Source organism: Lutra lutra, chromosome 2 (assembly GCF_902655055.1).
Source record: "Lutra lutra chromosome 2, mLutLut1.2, whole genome shotgun sequence".
NCBI classification, from domain to species: domain Eukaryota; kingdom Metazoa; phylum Chordata; class Mammalia; order Carnivora; family Mustelidae; genus Lutra; species Lutra lutra.
The window spans coordinates 202,089,783-202,103,501 of record NC_062279.1 but is presented as its reverse complement, the minus strand read 5'-3'; the positions used below and the strand labels follow the sequence as shown (position 1 = coordinate 202,103,501).

The 13,719-nt window shown below is 43.7% G+C and overlaps 3 protein-coding genes across 4 annotated transcripts in view; all 3 read right to left on the bottom strand.

Moving 5' to 3' along the window:
- Window positions 1–417: 417 nt before the first annotated feature.
- On the bottom strand, window positions 418–2,567 carry LOC125093822 (growth-regulated alpha protein-like). Its single transcript, XM_047719521.1, has 4 exons — window positions 2,312–2,567; window positions 2,082–2,205; window positions 1,890–1,973; window positions 418–1,198 (listed from the first exon to the last, which is right to left on the bottom strand). The coding sequence occupies exons 1-4, from the start codon at window positions 2,403–2,405 to the stop codon at window positions 1,183–1,185; spliced, it is 318 nt and encodes a 105-aa protein (XP_047575477.1). The 5' UTR covers window positions 2,406–2,567; the 3' UTR covers window positions 418–1,182.
- Window positions 418–13,719, bottom strand: part of LOC125093820 (growth-regulated alpha protein-like) — a 115,859-nt gene continuing 102,557 nt past the window's right edge. Inside the window, exon 4 of one of the 2 annotated variants that reach the window (XM_047719515.1) lies at window positions 418–1,198. In XM_047719515.1, the coding sequence (XP_047575471.1) occupies window positions 1,183–1,198 (16 nt within the window). In that variant the 3' untranslated portion in view covers window positions 418–1,182. Of the gene's footprint in view, window positions 1,199–11,437; window positions 11,805–13,719 lie in introns of those variants that run through there. The other variant, XM_047719514.1, reaches the window with a different exon arrangement.
- LOC125093821 (growth-regulated alpha protein-like) lies at window positions 12,449–13,204 on the bottom strand. Its single transcript, XM_047719518.1, is given in 4 exon segments — window positions 12,449–12,495; window positions 12,498–12,535; window positions 12,644–12,767; window positions 12,874–13,204. Coding segments are annotated over 4 exon segments (303 nt in total). The 5' UTR covers window positions 12,968–13,204.

Below are 13,719 nucleotides of genomic sequence, written 5' to 3'. Positions count from 1 at the left end.
AGTTCTAAGGAAGAATGTAATGTACAGTTTAGCCCCCAGCTTCATTAAGAGGGAAAAGAATGTATAATTGAAAAACCATTTCACAAAATAATTTAAATGAGAGCTCTTTTTAAAAAACATGTATTAATATTCGCAAAATTTTAAAGAGCTCCGACTGAATAACAGTTGTTTATACGGAAACAAAATGAATATTTTCTGTAAAACGGAGATTCTCAAGGTGGGGGACTGCAAGGACTTGGAAAAAGCATCAAATACACCTTTGTGAACAGGAGTGGAACTAAGGAGTGCCTGCGCTCGCAGGAGTCTCTAGGTGGGTGTGACCTACAGTTATAAACTTACAGTGCTTGGGCATTCAGAAGGAACAACAAATCAAGAAGGAAAAAGGAAAAAAAAACCATAAACTAAACAAGAAACTTTTGTAAATAGCTTTATTTTCATGCTATTTGTAAAAACACATCAATAAATATTTAGACTTCTCTATTTCAAGACATAGAGAAACACCACATAATTAACACTAAACAAGGCATTATGCCTTACAAGGAAGACATAAAATGTCCAAGGGATATTTAAAACATTGGAGTTTTTAAAACTTCAACATCAGAAATGTTGACCACATACTGTGAAACTCTCTCAATAAATAACAACCGGCATTCTTCTCAACAGTACAAAAGCAGATGTGCGCCCACATCCCACGACCTTAACAGGGATGTATTTGCTTGGATCCCACACCATTTATCTCCAGCCTTTACCATGGTGAATGATATGGCATGGTTTCCCCCCACTGTCCCCCCTAGAAATAATAACTTAATGAATGAAGAATATTTAAGATTCATCATCTACAAATTAAATAATAGAGCTGAACCAACTTTGATGGAACATGAAAATGACCTTTTAAAAAGTCATTTTAAAATTTTAAAATAAGAGTACAGCAAATTACCCAATTCATGTCTTTAAATATTAGCTAGGACATTAATATGCTAGCTTTGAGAAAATAAATAAATAAATAAATAAATACATACATACATACATACATACATATGTTAAAAAAAATAGAATAATACTCTTTGGCAATAGTCAAATACATTAAAACACAGCCCAGGGAGTCTCAGGAGGTTTTCGTCTTCTGGCCCTATTTCACTAAGTCTGCAACAGTGAGCCATAGGCTTCTGCCTTCTCTCTATCTCAGTTGGTGCTGGCCCTGTGAGGAGAAAATTGTTGCTATTAATAGGATTCAATAAATTGACTGCATAACCCCCTGCCATGTAGCCACCACCTACATCACTGCCCCACGAGGCAGAAAATGCCAGGCTCCTGGATCCTAATTAGGAATAAGGGCCCTGTGATCCCAATTGTATTATTAGCTTCAAAAAGCTGGAATGTGGGGCACCTGGGTGGCTCAGTGGGTTAAGCCTCTGGCTTCAGCTCAGGTCATGATCTCAGGGTCCCCAGATCGAGCCGCATCGCATCGGCCTCTCTGCTTAGCAGGGAGCCTGCTTCCCCTCCTCTCTCACTCTCCACCTGCCTCTCTGCCTACTTGTGATCTCTCTGTCAAGTAAATAAATATAAAAAAAAAAAAAAAAAGCTGGAATGTAATGTCACAGTGGACTAAAAAATTCCATTTGGGACATCACTTAGACCTCATAGCAAACACTTGAAGTAGCTGTTTTTATTTTTCCACATTATTGAGACTTAAAGAGATTCAGTACTTTCCCTGGGGTTACAGGAAAAATCAAAAGTGGAGCCTAGGTTACCCTTAGGGCAGGGAATCACTGCAGAGTCCCTGATTTTCAGTCCTTCAGCTAAACCCTTGATAAAAACTCCCGGGGGCACTTGCCAGGAGTGGTGACCTATGGGTCTCGTCCCACGTGTGAGTAAAGGGCACAACTCACTTGTTCAGCATCTTGTTGATGAGTCTCCTGACCAGGGGGGCTTCGGGGTTGAGACAAACCTCCTGCCCATTCTTGAGAGTGGCTCTGCGGAGAGAAGGCAGAGTCCGCGTCGGCGGGGGTGCGGCCGGGCGGCCGGGCGGGGGCAGCGGGGCAGGGGGCGGCCGGGGCTCAGCGGCGCGGGGGGTCACTTACATGACTTCCGTCTGCTCGCAGTGGGGGCCCGAGGGCGTCACCACGACGTTCTGGATATTCTTGAGGTGAATCCCCTGCACGGTCTGCAGGCACTGGCAGCGCAGCTCGGCGGCCACGGGCGCCCCTGCGGGGAGAACGCACGGGGTGAGCGCGCGGTCGCGGGTGGGCGTCCCCCGCCCCCCAACCCCCGCCCCCCGACCCGCCCGGGGGCTGCGGCCGCCGAGTGTCACCTGCGGCGCGGCGGCCGGCGGGGAGCAGCAGCAGCAGCAGCAGCGCGGCGCCGAGGAGCCGGAGAGCGCGGGGGGCGGCGGCGGCGCGGGCCATGGGGCTCAGCTCGGAGAGTCGGGGCGGCGGTGCGGCGGCTGCAGAGCGGGAGCGAGCGCTGGCCGAGCGGACTCTGTGGCTCCCGGAGTCGGGAGAACCGCTTTTATCCCCGGTCGGCGCGGGGAAGTGAGCAAGCCCGGGGCCAGGGAAATTCCCGGCAGCGCAGGTCGCACCGGGGTCGGAAAGGTCGTGGCGGCCCCGCCCCGGGGCGGAGGGGGACCCGCCCGGCCACCCGCCTGCCCGGCCTCCCGCGTGTCCCCGCGAGTCGGGGACGTCCTCTTTCCGCCCAAATCCCCAAAGGGGGCGGGAGTGGCCTTGCTTGAGTCTGTGCCACTTACTGGGGACATGCGTCTTGCATGTTAGTTGTCCGGATTGGGGGAAAAAGGCCGGGGGAGGGGCGTCATGCTTAACGCATCAATGTCTTCTGGTTTGATGATTTTGCTTAGGCCTGCATAAGTAGACTCTGTTAAAATGCATTTGTCATCTCACACTAGGCACAAGAATGTTCTCCTTGTTCCTGGTATTTTACAATCACAAACAAATCATACTTTGTGTCATATCCTGAAGGGGTGAGGGGACAAAGAGTGTGGAGCGTTTAATTCAGTGTTTACTTTAGGATAAAGTGTCTTAACCCTACATACCTCCCTTCCTCTATGCAATTTTGGAACTTCCAGAGCTGGAGTAATTCCATGAACATCATCTTTTCTGTCTAGAGGGCGTGGATTAATCCTTGAAGTAAGGGACTGGTGGTCACGCACAGCTGTTGTGGGGAGGGAGAGCTGCATTGGGCTTATGGGGTCCACAATTTCTAGTTTTGTCCAAGCACAAAAGGGTCAGATGAACCAGGAGCTGATGCCTAGTGTGAGTAGCACCCTTTGCTTCCAGAAACAGCTAGAAGACGTGTTTCTGTGAAATATTTAAGTGCTAGATCAAGAATCTAATCGCACTTCCTGGTTTTATGTTCACAAATCTCATTTCATTTCCATGTTAGGTGGACTTTCCTGTCTCCGGTGATTTGATACCCTCTCTAGAGAAATAACTGCCATCATATTTTGTTTTTTACTGATCTCTAATAAGACATGTCAAGCTGTTAACACTAGTTTTTGTCATTCAGGAGCTCATTTTTCACCCTTAGTCTTAATGGTTTTTTTTGTTGTTGGATTACATGTAGGTTTCAGATGACTTGGGTGTGAGTCTGGATGCAGGTCTGTGAGTAGAGTGGGGTTACCCAGTGCATTGGTGTTTAGCAGGTGGGGGAAAAAATGCTGTAGAGATGCCCAGAGGCTCAGAGTGACACTGGGCTCCACACACCCAGGGTAAGGAATTTTGGTTCTCCCCATGGCAGATAACAGACATTAACCTGTCTTTGCCTTAGTTTCTCTCCTGTCAAATGAAGATTAAAGGTAGTATCTACCTCAACAGGTTGGAATGATGAATAAATGTGTTAACATTTATAAAACACCAGTACATACAATATGCTTTAAATCATTCTTAAATAGTTAAAATAGAAATTGCTTTTTCCACATTACCAAACTGAAATTCACCTAGGAAAAAAAATTTAAAAAAGGAAAACACTTCATTCAACCCATATAAAAATTTTGTACTATGTTTGTTTTTTTCTTAAGAGAAAACTCAAAATGAATATTTTGTTGGTTAGTTAGTGATTTTATAATTCTGACTTCAGGAATTTCAACTATAAAATGAGACTAAAACTAAAGATGATCCATCTTATTAGAAAAGATTATGAGTGACTAAATTATAAATATAGATTTGTCTTTACATTTTTTCAGTAATCTTCAGTATAATCCTGCAAAAAACCCCCAAGAAATCTAAAATTTTTTTCTAAAGATTTTATTTATTTATTTGACAGAGAGAGAGAGATCACAAGTAGGCAGAGATGCAGGCAGAGACAGAGGGGAAGCAGGCTCTCTGCTGAGCAGAGAGCCTGATATGGGGCTCCATGTGGGGCTCCATGAGGGACTTGATGTGGGCTCTATCCCAGGACCCTGAGATCATGAGGAAGCCAAAGGCAGAGGCTTAACCCACTGAGCCACCCAGGCACCCCAGAAGCCTAAAATTTTTTTAAAAAGAAGTAGGAAGTGGAAGATGACCTAGAATTTATAAAATATTAGTAACAACAATAATTGAGAATTTATATAGATATTACTGTTATTATCCTTATTTTTCTGGGATTCTCGATTAAAGATACTGTGTTTTTTTTTTGTTTTTTAAAGATTTTATTTATTTATTTGAGAGAGAGACAGTGAGAGAGAGCGTGAGTGAGGAGAAGGTCAGAGGGAGAAGCAGACTCCCCATGGAGCTGGGATCCTGATGTGGGACTCGATCCCGAGATTCCGGGATCATGACCTGAGCCGAAGGCAGTCCTCCAACCAACTGAGCCACCCAGGCGTCCCTTTTTTTTTTTTTTTTTTTTTTTTTTGAAGATACTCGGTACCTCAGAATTATATTAAATGTTCTTTAAATGTTAAAAATAGGGGCGCCTGGGTGGCTCAGTGGGTTAAGCCGCTGCCTTCGGCTCAGGTCATGCTCCCAGGTCCTGGGTTCAAGCCCCGCATCGGGCTTTCTGCTCAGCGGGGAGCCTGCTTCCTCCTCTCTCTCTGCCTGCCTCTCTGCCTGCTTGTGATTTCTCTCTGTCAAATAAATAAAATCTTTAAAAAAAATGTTAAAAATATGGCTTTATTTTTCTGATTTTAGTTGTGTATCTTCTTATTATAGAAAAATTTTGAAGGACAAAAAAAACACAAAGAGATTGTTATGAAGACTTTCTGACTTTTGTCCAAGAAACAATCTATAGCATATCTTCCCATTATTTTTCAACATCCTTAGTTATTTCCATATGTTTATGTGCTCACAAGATGATTAGCAAACATAAAGTATTATAATATAACACTTTAATAGTCAATGTTCTAAACCTTTTGTATATATAAAATTCACTTAATCTTCTGAACTTTGTCTCCACAGCTTTTCTTCACAAGGAAACAAAGGGGCAGGGAATTTAGGTATTTAGGTAATCTGCCAAGGTCTTGCATTTAATATAATTCACAGTTTGAGCTCTAGCTAGTGCTGCTCTAGCCACTGCATGTTAAAAAAAATTTTTTTTTTGTCCTAAAACAAGTAATAGCTTCAGGAGAGCAGGTTTGTTTTGTTTTAGTTGGTTTAAATAAATAAAGCTTAAAATAACAAACTATTAAAAATAACAAACTATTCAAAAGTTTCCAGTGTCTTATTTCACAAACCATAAGAAGTTTCTTTTGTGGAATGAATATGATATTCTGAGATTCAATAAAACCTACATTGATCTATCTCTCTGATTTTCCACATCAATGGACTTAGGCCTCCAAAATCAGGTCAGGGGGATGAACACTCTATTCACTCAGTTTGTGTACTCTATCGTATTTTAATAATGGAAATATTTTGCCTTCAGCATTAACAGGAGTTACCCAGAACTTTATTCTCTTTATAAGAGAATAATAAAGTTATATTATAAATGTTATATATTATATAGTATATAATAAATAAATAAATATATTATAAATAATAAAGTTCTTTATTCTCTTTATAAAGAGAATAAAGTTCTGGGCAAAACAAAACAAAAAACACAAAACACAAAACACAAAAAAACCAAAAACATATTGTTCTAATGCTTTCCAGAGCCAATCCAAAGCATCTGCCTTTATGATCCAGGTTTGGTGCCGCCTGCTAAGATGATGGAGCATCAGGATTGCACTCTGGGGAGTGGCTGTCTTCACAGGGGCCTCGGAAGTCATGACGGTCACAACTGCCATGCCCATTGGATTGCAACAGCTGCTTCAGGTAGAATGACTGTGGCTCTGAGAGAAGAAGAATGGAGATGTCTGAATGTGACATTCAGTCCCTCAATCCACCCACTTCTTCAGTCCAGAGCATTTTGTCCAGTGTTAATGCCCTAAACCTGGTCCAGTCTCTAGTACATTGGTCATTTCTACCTGGCTTGAGCTTCCCCCATCTTCTGGTTGCAGAACCTTGGTTTTCTTTTGGGGGCCATCCTTTCTTTCTTCCTTCCAGTCTGGATAGTTCAGGTAGAATGACCCTGCTCCAAAGCCCCAGGAGTGGGCTGATGACCCAAACTAGTACTGGTCTGGGTCTAACCCCTAGCCGAGTTCTGATAAGTACGGGGATGGGCAAGTGACCTAAGACTGACCAGGTCAGAAAAATTTCCTGGAATCTTTTTATACCAGGAAATGGTTGGAAAAACAAGCCTTTGTTTCCTTGCGGGATTATAACCACAAGAACAGAAACTTGGAACCTCGCTAGGGCTTGAGGAGAGCTTTGTAAAGTGAGCACAGAGAAAAGGATCCTGATCTGGAGTGAGACTAACGACTAAAGAAATTTTGAACTGCAAAATCCAGTGTTACCTCATGTACTTATCAGTCTTTTACTTTTATAAGTCGAATGATTTGCCTTTTCACAAAGCCATATTGAGTTGGGTTTTGCTACCAATTCCACTTACTGTTAATTACCTTTCTAACCAGAAAGGCAGTTCAACTCCAATTGAATTACTCTCTCTCTTTGTCTCAACACTGTCATTGATCATTTACTGAGTATGTATAAGGTGAGAATAAAGTTTGGCCAGGAATATCCAGAGGAATAAGACTCTGCTGTCCTCTGACTCTCGATGCAATAGGGAAAATGAACATACAAATAGATTTTAGAAAGGCCTGAAATTACCAGAGTAGACTATTCCCAAAGTGTTAGAAGTGAGGAGGAGCACGTAACCCAACCGAACTCTTACAGAGGGGGGTTATGAAACTTGTCAGAGAAGTTTTCCTGAAAAAGGTGGTCATTCACGTGACTCTTAAGGATGAGGAGTTTTCCAGGTAAACATGCAACACCGATGGGCAGAAAACATTGAGGAGAGGGCCAAATGAGCAGAGGCATAGCAGTGGGGTAGAACATGGTGAGTCCTAGGAGCAGCAAGCTGGAACTCACTCTGTGAGAAGAGACTGAGGCAGAAGGAGGTGGCAGGCCTCTGACACTGGAGACCCATGTGCTAGTAGGACCCTGTTTGTCTGTCAGGATCCAGTATGAATGGTATTTTAACTGGGAGACCTCTGTAGGCATCTCAAGGTGTTTCCATGGCCCTGCTGCACAGACCACACTATGACCTTTATTGGCTATCTACCATAGGGTGGGTGGGATATAACCTAAGATTCAGGATATGTACACAAAAATGAGGGGGTGGTAGATATTGAATTAAAAGACATTTACTAGGTATATGCAAGATACAAGGGACTGTGGTTACGCAAAAGACGTATAGTGGTTAACCACGTATAGTGGTTAAAACTGGAACTCCAGATGTGAAGTTCTTCTTCAATACTAACCTGCATACTTTCTTCTGCAACACAGCTAGTCTTGCCTTCTGTTCCCATGGTAAGGCCATTCTGACGATTTTAACCATCTAGAAATACTTGAGTTCATTTCAATTAACTCTGAGAACCATCCAGTATATTAGATTTGGGCATTATTCAATCTATTACGAAGTAGATTTCAATGTAAACTTTGTATTTCCATTTTCTTAAGTTTTTTTTTTTTTGTTTATTCTAAAGAGAGAGAGAGAGGAGGGGCAGAGGGAGAGAGAGAATCTCAAGCAGACTCCCTACTGAGCACGGAGCCTGATGCAGAGGTCAATCTCATGAGACCATGACCTGACCTGAGCTGAAAACAAGAGTTGGACACAATCTACTGAGCCACCCAGGCAATCCATTTTCTTAAGATTTAAAAAAAAAATTTTTTTGTGGCAGTAGTAATGAGTTATCAAATTACATTCCATATGACATAAATCAAAGAAATACAGAAATTCCAAGTTTACAGAAGGATAGGTCAAGAAGTAAATACAGAAAATGAGGAAATGTCTTCATGGAAATATTGTTTATCATATTTGGCTATGACAGGCATGAAAACAGCATGATGACAGTGTTTTGATGCTTCCTGTATTATGGAAGTGAAATTTGGGAAGTTAAGAGATGAACTAGAAACCACAGCAAACACATCATGCATATGCGTGGATACATAGTCAGCGGGGAATGTGACAAATCTTAAAAAACTTGAAGATCAAAGAATATCGTCTGGGACATTTCAACACTTTGAAATGTGTTAATACATTTTTTATGGCACACACGTGGTCTCTTTTGTAAGCTGTTCCTCGTGTGTTGAAAAATATGTATGATTTATGCAGTTGTTGTGTGAGGTGTCTGTATTACCAACACTCTGGTCAGATTGGTGGATCCTGCTGCTTTACCCATCTATACTGTTACTGATTCTTTCCTGCTGTGCCTATTAAGTACTGAAAGAGGCTTTTTAGACTCTTTAACTGTGGTTATGGTTTTGTGCATTGCTCCTTCAGGTTTCTCTCTTTATATATATATACATACATGTATGTATATGTATATATATACATATATATTTTAAATATTTTATTTATTTATTTCACAGAGATCACAAGTCAGACAGAGATCACAAATAGGCAGAGAGGCAGGGGGGGTGGGAGGGGAAGCAGGCTCCCCGCTGAGCAGAAAGCCCGATGCGGGGCTGGATCCCAGGACCCTGGGATCATGACCTGAGCCGAAGGCAGAGGCTTTAACCCACTGAGCCACCCAGGCGCCCCTCTCTTAATATATTTTGATAAATATTCAGTTCACAGAATTTTAGAGTTGTTTGACTCTTGTAGAAGTACATCCTTTTTATTTTGAATCAGTCTTTTTATTAATTTCTAAGTCTACTTCTTTCCTTAAGTCTTAATATAAGTAAGCCTTAATTAATGTAGCAATTATTAACTTATGTATTAAAATTTTATATTAATAATACAGTAACACTAACAAATAATGCATCAGGATATCCACACTAGGTTTCTTTCAGTTAGTTTCAGCATGATATAACACTTTCAGTTCTTTTAATTTCAAGCTACCTGGGTCCCAATATTTAAAATGTGTCTCTTTTAAGAAGCATAGTTTTTTTTTTGGCCTTATTTATACAATCTTTGCATAAAAAAAGTCAATCTTTGGGGCATCTGGGTGGGTCAGTTGGTTAAGCGTCTGACTCTTGATCTCAGCTCAGGTCTTGATCTCAAGGTCATTAGTTCAAGCCCCACGTTGGATTTAGTCAGCATGTCTTCTCTGTCTCCTCTAATCTGTGACAGAATTTCATTATTGCTTTGATTTTCATGACTTGGACAGATCTGAGGAATACTTGTTAAGTATTCTGTAGAATGTTTCTGATTGAATTTTCATGATCATTTTCTCCAGACCATACTGGGCTTATGTGTCTTGGGGAAGGATATGATGGAGACGAAGTGCTCTTCTTACTGTATCATGTTGGGGTGTTCCTAATATTCACACGACACAATGGTCATAATAACCTTCATCACTTGGTTAAAGTAGGATCTGCCAGACTCTCCATTATGTTTCCATTATGGAAAATGTTATTTTCCTCTTTTTTTCATCTCTTCTTTGGAAGAAACAAAAAGCCCAGCCCATACCCATGTGGGGAGGGGAATTAAAACTCAGCTTCAGGAGAAAGATTTGTTTTATTAGGCATTCTTCTGTAAGAAAGATTTTTCCCTTCTTCCCCCCATCCCATCTGCCATTTCTTTTCTTTATTCCTTAATTTCTTTTGTATTATTCAGGTATTTTCTTTTATTCCATTTTATCTCCTTTTCAGATTTATAAGTCCAAAATTTTCATTTCCATTTTAGTGATTGCCTAAAAATTGCAATCTATATTCCTGTCACATTACAATTTTTTTCAATTAATACTTTCTCCAACAATTGAAAACATGTATTATATTCTTTTTTTAATTAAAAAAAATTTTTTTAAAGATTTTATTTATTTATTTGTCATAGAGAGAGAGGCGAGAGTGAGCACAGGCAGACAGAGTGGCAGGCAGAGGCAGAGGGAGAAGCAGGCTCGCTGCCAAGCAAGGAGCCCGATGTGGGACTCGATCCCAGGACGCTGGGATCATGACCTGAGCCGAAGGCAGCTGCTTAACCAACTGAGCCACCCAGGCGTCCCTAATTTTTTTTAAAATTTTTTATTAACATATAAGGTATTATTAGCCCCTGGGGCACAGGTCTGTGAATCGCCAGGTTTACACACTTCATAGCACTCACCATAACACATTATGTATTATATTCTAAATCTATTTCTCTTCCTACTTATCCTTTGCTATTTTTGTTATGTATTTTAGTTTACAACATGTGCTTATTTCCATAGATCCTCCTCCTCCTTCTTCCCCTCCCCTTCCCCCTCCTCTTCCTCCTTCTTCTTCTTGCTTTAGTAAGTATTAGCATAGATCACTCTCCTTATTAAATAATACAAATTTTTCAAGTCATTAGGAACAGTCCACTTTTCCACCTTTTGGTCCCAGCCTCATCAAAAGGGAAAGAATTGCATAATTATTTGAAAATCTACTCACTCAAAGCCTTTAATAGGAGCTCTTGTTACAATATTTGTAAAAATCCAGAAGTTTATAAAGAACTAACCGTGAATATTGAAACAGCATGGAAACCAGCAATGTTTTGTGTACAACTAGAATTATCAAGGTGCTTGGGGAGAGTAGTATGTCAAATATCACTTAAATAAGAGAAAGGTAAGGAAAATGAAAACTAGTAGCAGGCATAAAGTTAGGTGTGACCTACAATCTAACTGTATAACACCTTGGGCACCCAGTAGAACCAAAGATGGAGAAGAATAAAACAAAACCCAGGCGTGTTAACTTTTGCAAAACTTTATTGTCATATAATTTGTAAAAACGTGACAGTAGTTTTAACTTCTCTGTTCCAAGACAGAGCAACACTGCATAATGAACATTAAACAAGGCATTATGCCCTACAAACTAGACATAAAATGTCCAAGGGAAACTTCAACATAAAAATGTTGACCACATAACGTGAAACAGTTTCAATAAATAATAACTGGCATTCTTTTAAACAAGTACAAAAATAGGTCTGTACACACTGTTTAATTGCTTCCTCTCCCTTCTTCCCTCCCCACTCACCCCATCAATATGCGATGGCACTTGATGATTTCCCTGGAAACACTGGTTTCACAATGCATTTAAAACCCATCATCTTCAGATTAAATAACAATCAGGACTGAGTTATGTCTGATTAAACACATCCACATCTTTAAATACTAACATATAAAATATTAAATATGAGCTTTGAAAAATAAATAAATACAAACATAAATAAATAGAACTCATCATAGTCAAACACGCTAAGGCCTTTCTAGATGTCTGTAGAAGGCAGTTGTTCTCTTCTTCTTTTTCAGTTCCTTATAAGGGCTTTTCAGGAACCGCCACCAGCAAGCTTCTTACTTGTCTTGGGGTCAGTTGGTGCTGTCCCTATGATGAAAGAGGGGTTACTGTTACAGGTGCTAAGGAACCCTGCTCTTCTCTCACACTGGCGCCTGAGGCTAGAGGGATTTCTGTATGTAGACCCTGGCCCAGCCCTGCACCCAGACAAGGTCCCACAGTACCCACTGCTCTGCACAACAGAGACTTCTCTTTATTGTGGATGGGCAGGGCTGTGGACTGACCTCTATTATTGCCTTGAAAGAACTAAAACATAGTACTCACTGTCACACTGGGTTAAAATTTTACATGCAAGACCTCACTTAAACCTCATACAACCCATGAAATAGCTTTTATTACCTATACAATTTTACTGAACCTCAAGGGGATTAGGAAACTTTCATAAGAATCCTGGATTTGAGTTTAGGGAGGTCTCAGAGTCCTTGCTCTCCACAGCTAAGCTGCAGAGGTCCATGTTGCCCAAAACCAGGGGTGCCGCTTCTCAGGGACTCGGGGCACTGGAAATATATATCCTCCTGGCACCAGAGCAAATGAATGATCTTACCACCAGGTTTAATTATGACATAGTAACGATTTTCAGTCCTTCAGCTAAACCCTTGATAAAAACTCCCGGGGGCACTTGCCAGGAGTGGTGACCTATGGGTCTCGTCCCACGTGTGAGTAAAGGGCACAACTCACTTGTTCAGCATCTTGTTGATGAGTCTCCTGACCAGGGGAGCTTCGGGTTGAGACAAACCTCCTGCCCATTCTTGAGAGTGGCTCTGCGGAGAGAAGGCAGAGTCCGCGTCGGCGGGGGTGCGGCCGGGCGGCCGGGCGGGGGCAGCGGGGCAGGGGGCGGCCGGGGCTCAGCGGCGCGGGGGGTCACTTACATGACTTCCGTCTGCTCGCAGTGGGGGCCCGAGGGCGTCACCACGACGTTCTGGATATTCTTGAGGTGAATCCCCTGCACGGTCTGCAGGCACTGGCAGCGCAGCTCGGCGGCCACGGGCGCCCCTGCGGGGAGAACGCACGGGGTGAGCGCGCGGTCCCGGGTGGGCGTCCCCCGCCCCCCGACCCCCGCCCCCCGACCCGCCCGGGGGCTGCGGCCGCCCAGTGTCACCTGCGGCGCGGCGGCCGGCGGGGAGCAGCAGCAGCAGCAGCAGCGCGGCGCCGAGGAGCCGGAGAGCGCGGGGGGCGGCGGCGGCGCGGGCCATGGGGCTCAGCTCGGAGAGTCGGGGCGGCGGTGCGGCGGCTGCAGAGCGGGAGCGAGCGCTGGCCGAGCGGACTCTGTGGCTCCCGGAGTCGGGAGAACCGCTTTTATCCCCGGTCGGCGCGGGGAAGTGAGCAAGCCCGGGGCCAGGGAAATTCCCGGCAGCGCAGGTCGCTCCGGGGTCGGAAAGGTCGTGGCGGCCCCGCCCCGGGGCGGAGGGGGACCCGCCCGGCCACCCGCCTGCCCGGCCTCCCGCGTGTCCCCGCGAGTCGGGGACGTCCTCTTTCCGCCCAAATCCCCAAAGGGGGCGGGAGTGGCCGTCGCGCTGCTGCTGTCCCTGCGGGGGTCGCGTGGGCGCCCAGCGGTCCCGGGGCGCGGGGCAGGTTTGGTCGGACCCTTCAGTTTGATCCTTCAGGGGAGAGAATTAACTCTCACAGACACTGAAGCTGTTGCAGTTGGAAGAGTTGAGGCGGGAATGGCAACCTCTCTTACCTATACACCCTCTCACTCTAAACTGGGTTTTGCAGATGGTATTGTCTCCGGGATAAAAGCTCTGAAAGTGTCGTCTCAGACGACACGTAAGAAGGTTCGTCTTCTTTGGTGTGTTATCAGTGCAGATACATCACACTTAGTCCTGTGCTTTGCGCAGCGGGACACGGCTGCAGGGGACGGGGACGGACTGCCCTGGAGCTGAGTCGGGTTTGTCTGAGGATGCAGTTGGTAACCTGCCGTGTTCCTTCTCCTCGGAATTCTGGG

Coding starts and splice junctions, on each gene's coding strand:
- LOC125093822 (XM_047719521.1), bottom strand. CDS start 2,405: ATGGCCCGCGCCGCCGCCGCCCCCCGCGCTCTCCGGCTCCTCGGCGCC. Junction 2,206..2,311: donor CGCCGGCCGCCGCGCCGCAG/GTGACACTCGGC, acceptor TTCTCCCCGCAG/GGGCGCCCGTGGCCGCCGAG. Junction 1,974..2,081: donor TGCGAGCAGACGGAAGTCAT/GTAAGTGACCCC, acceptor TTCTCTCCGCAG/AGCCACTCTCAAGAATGGGC.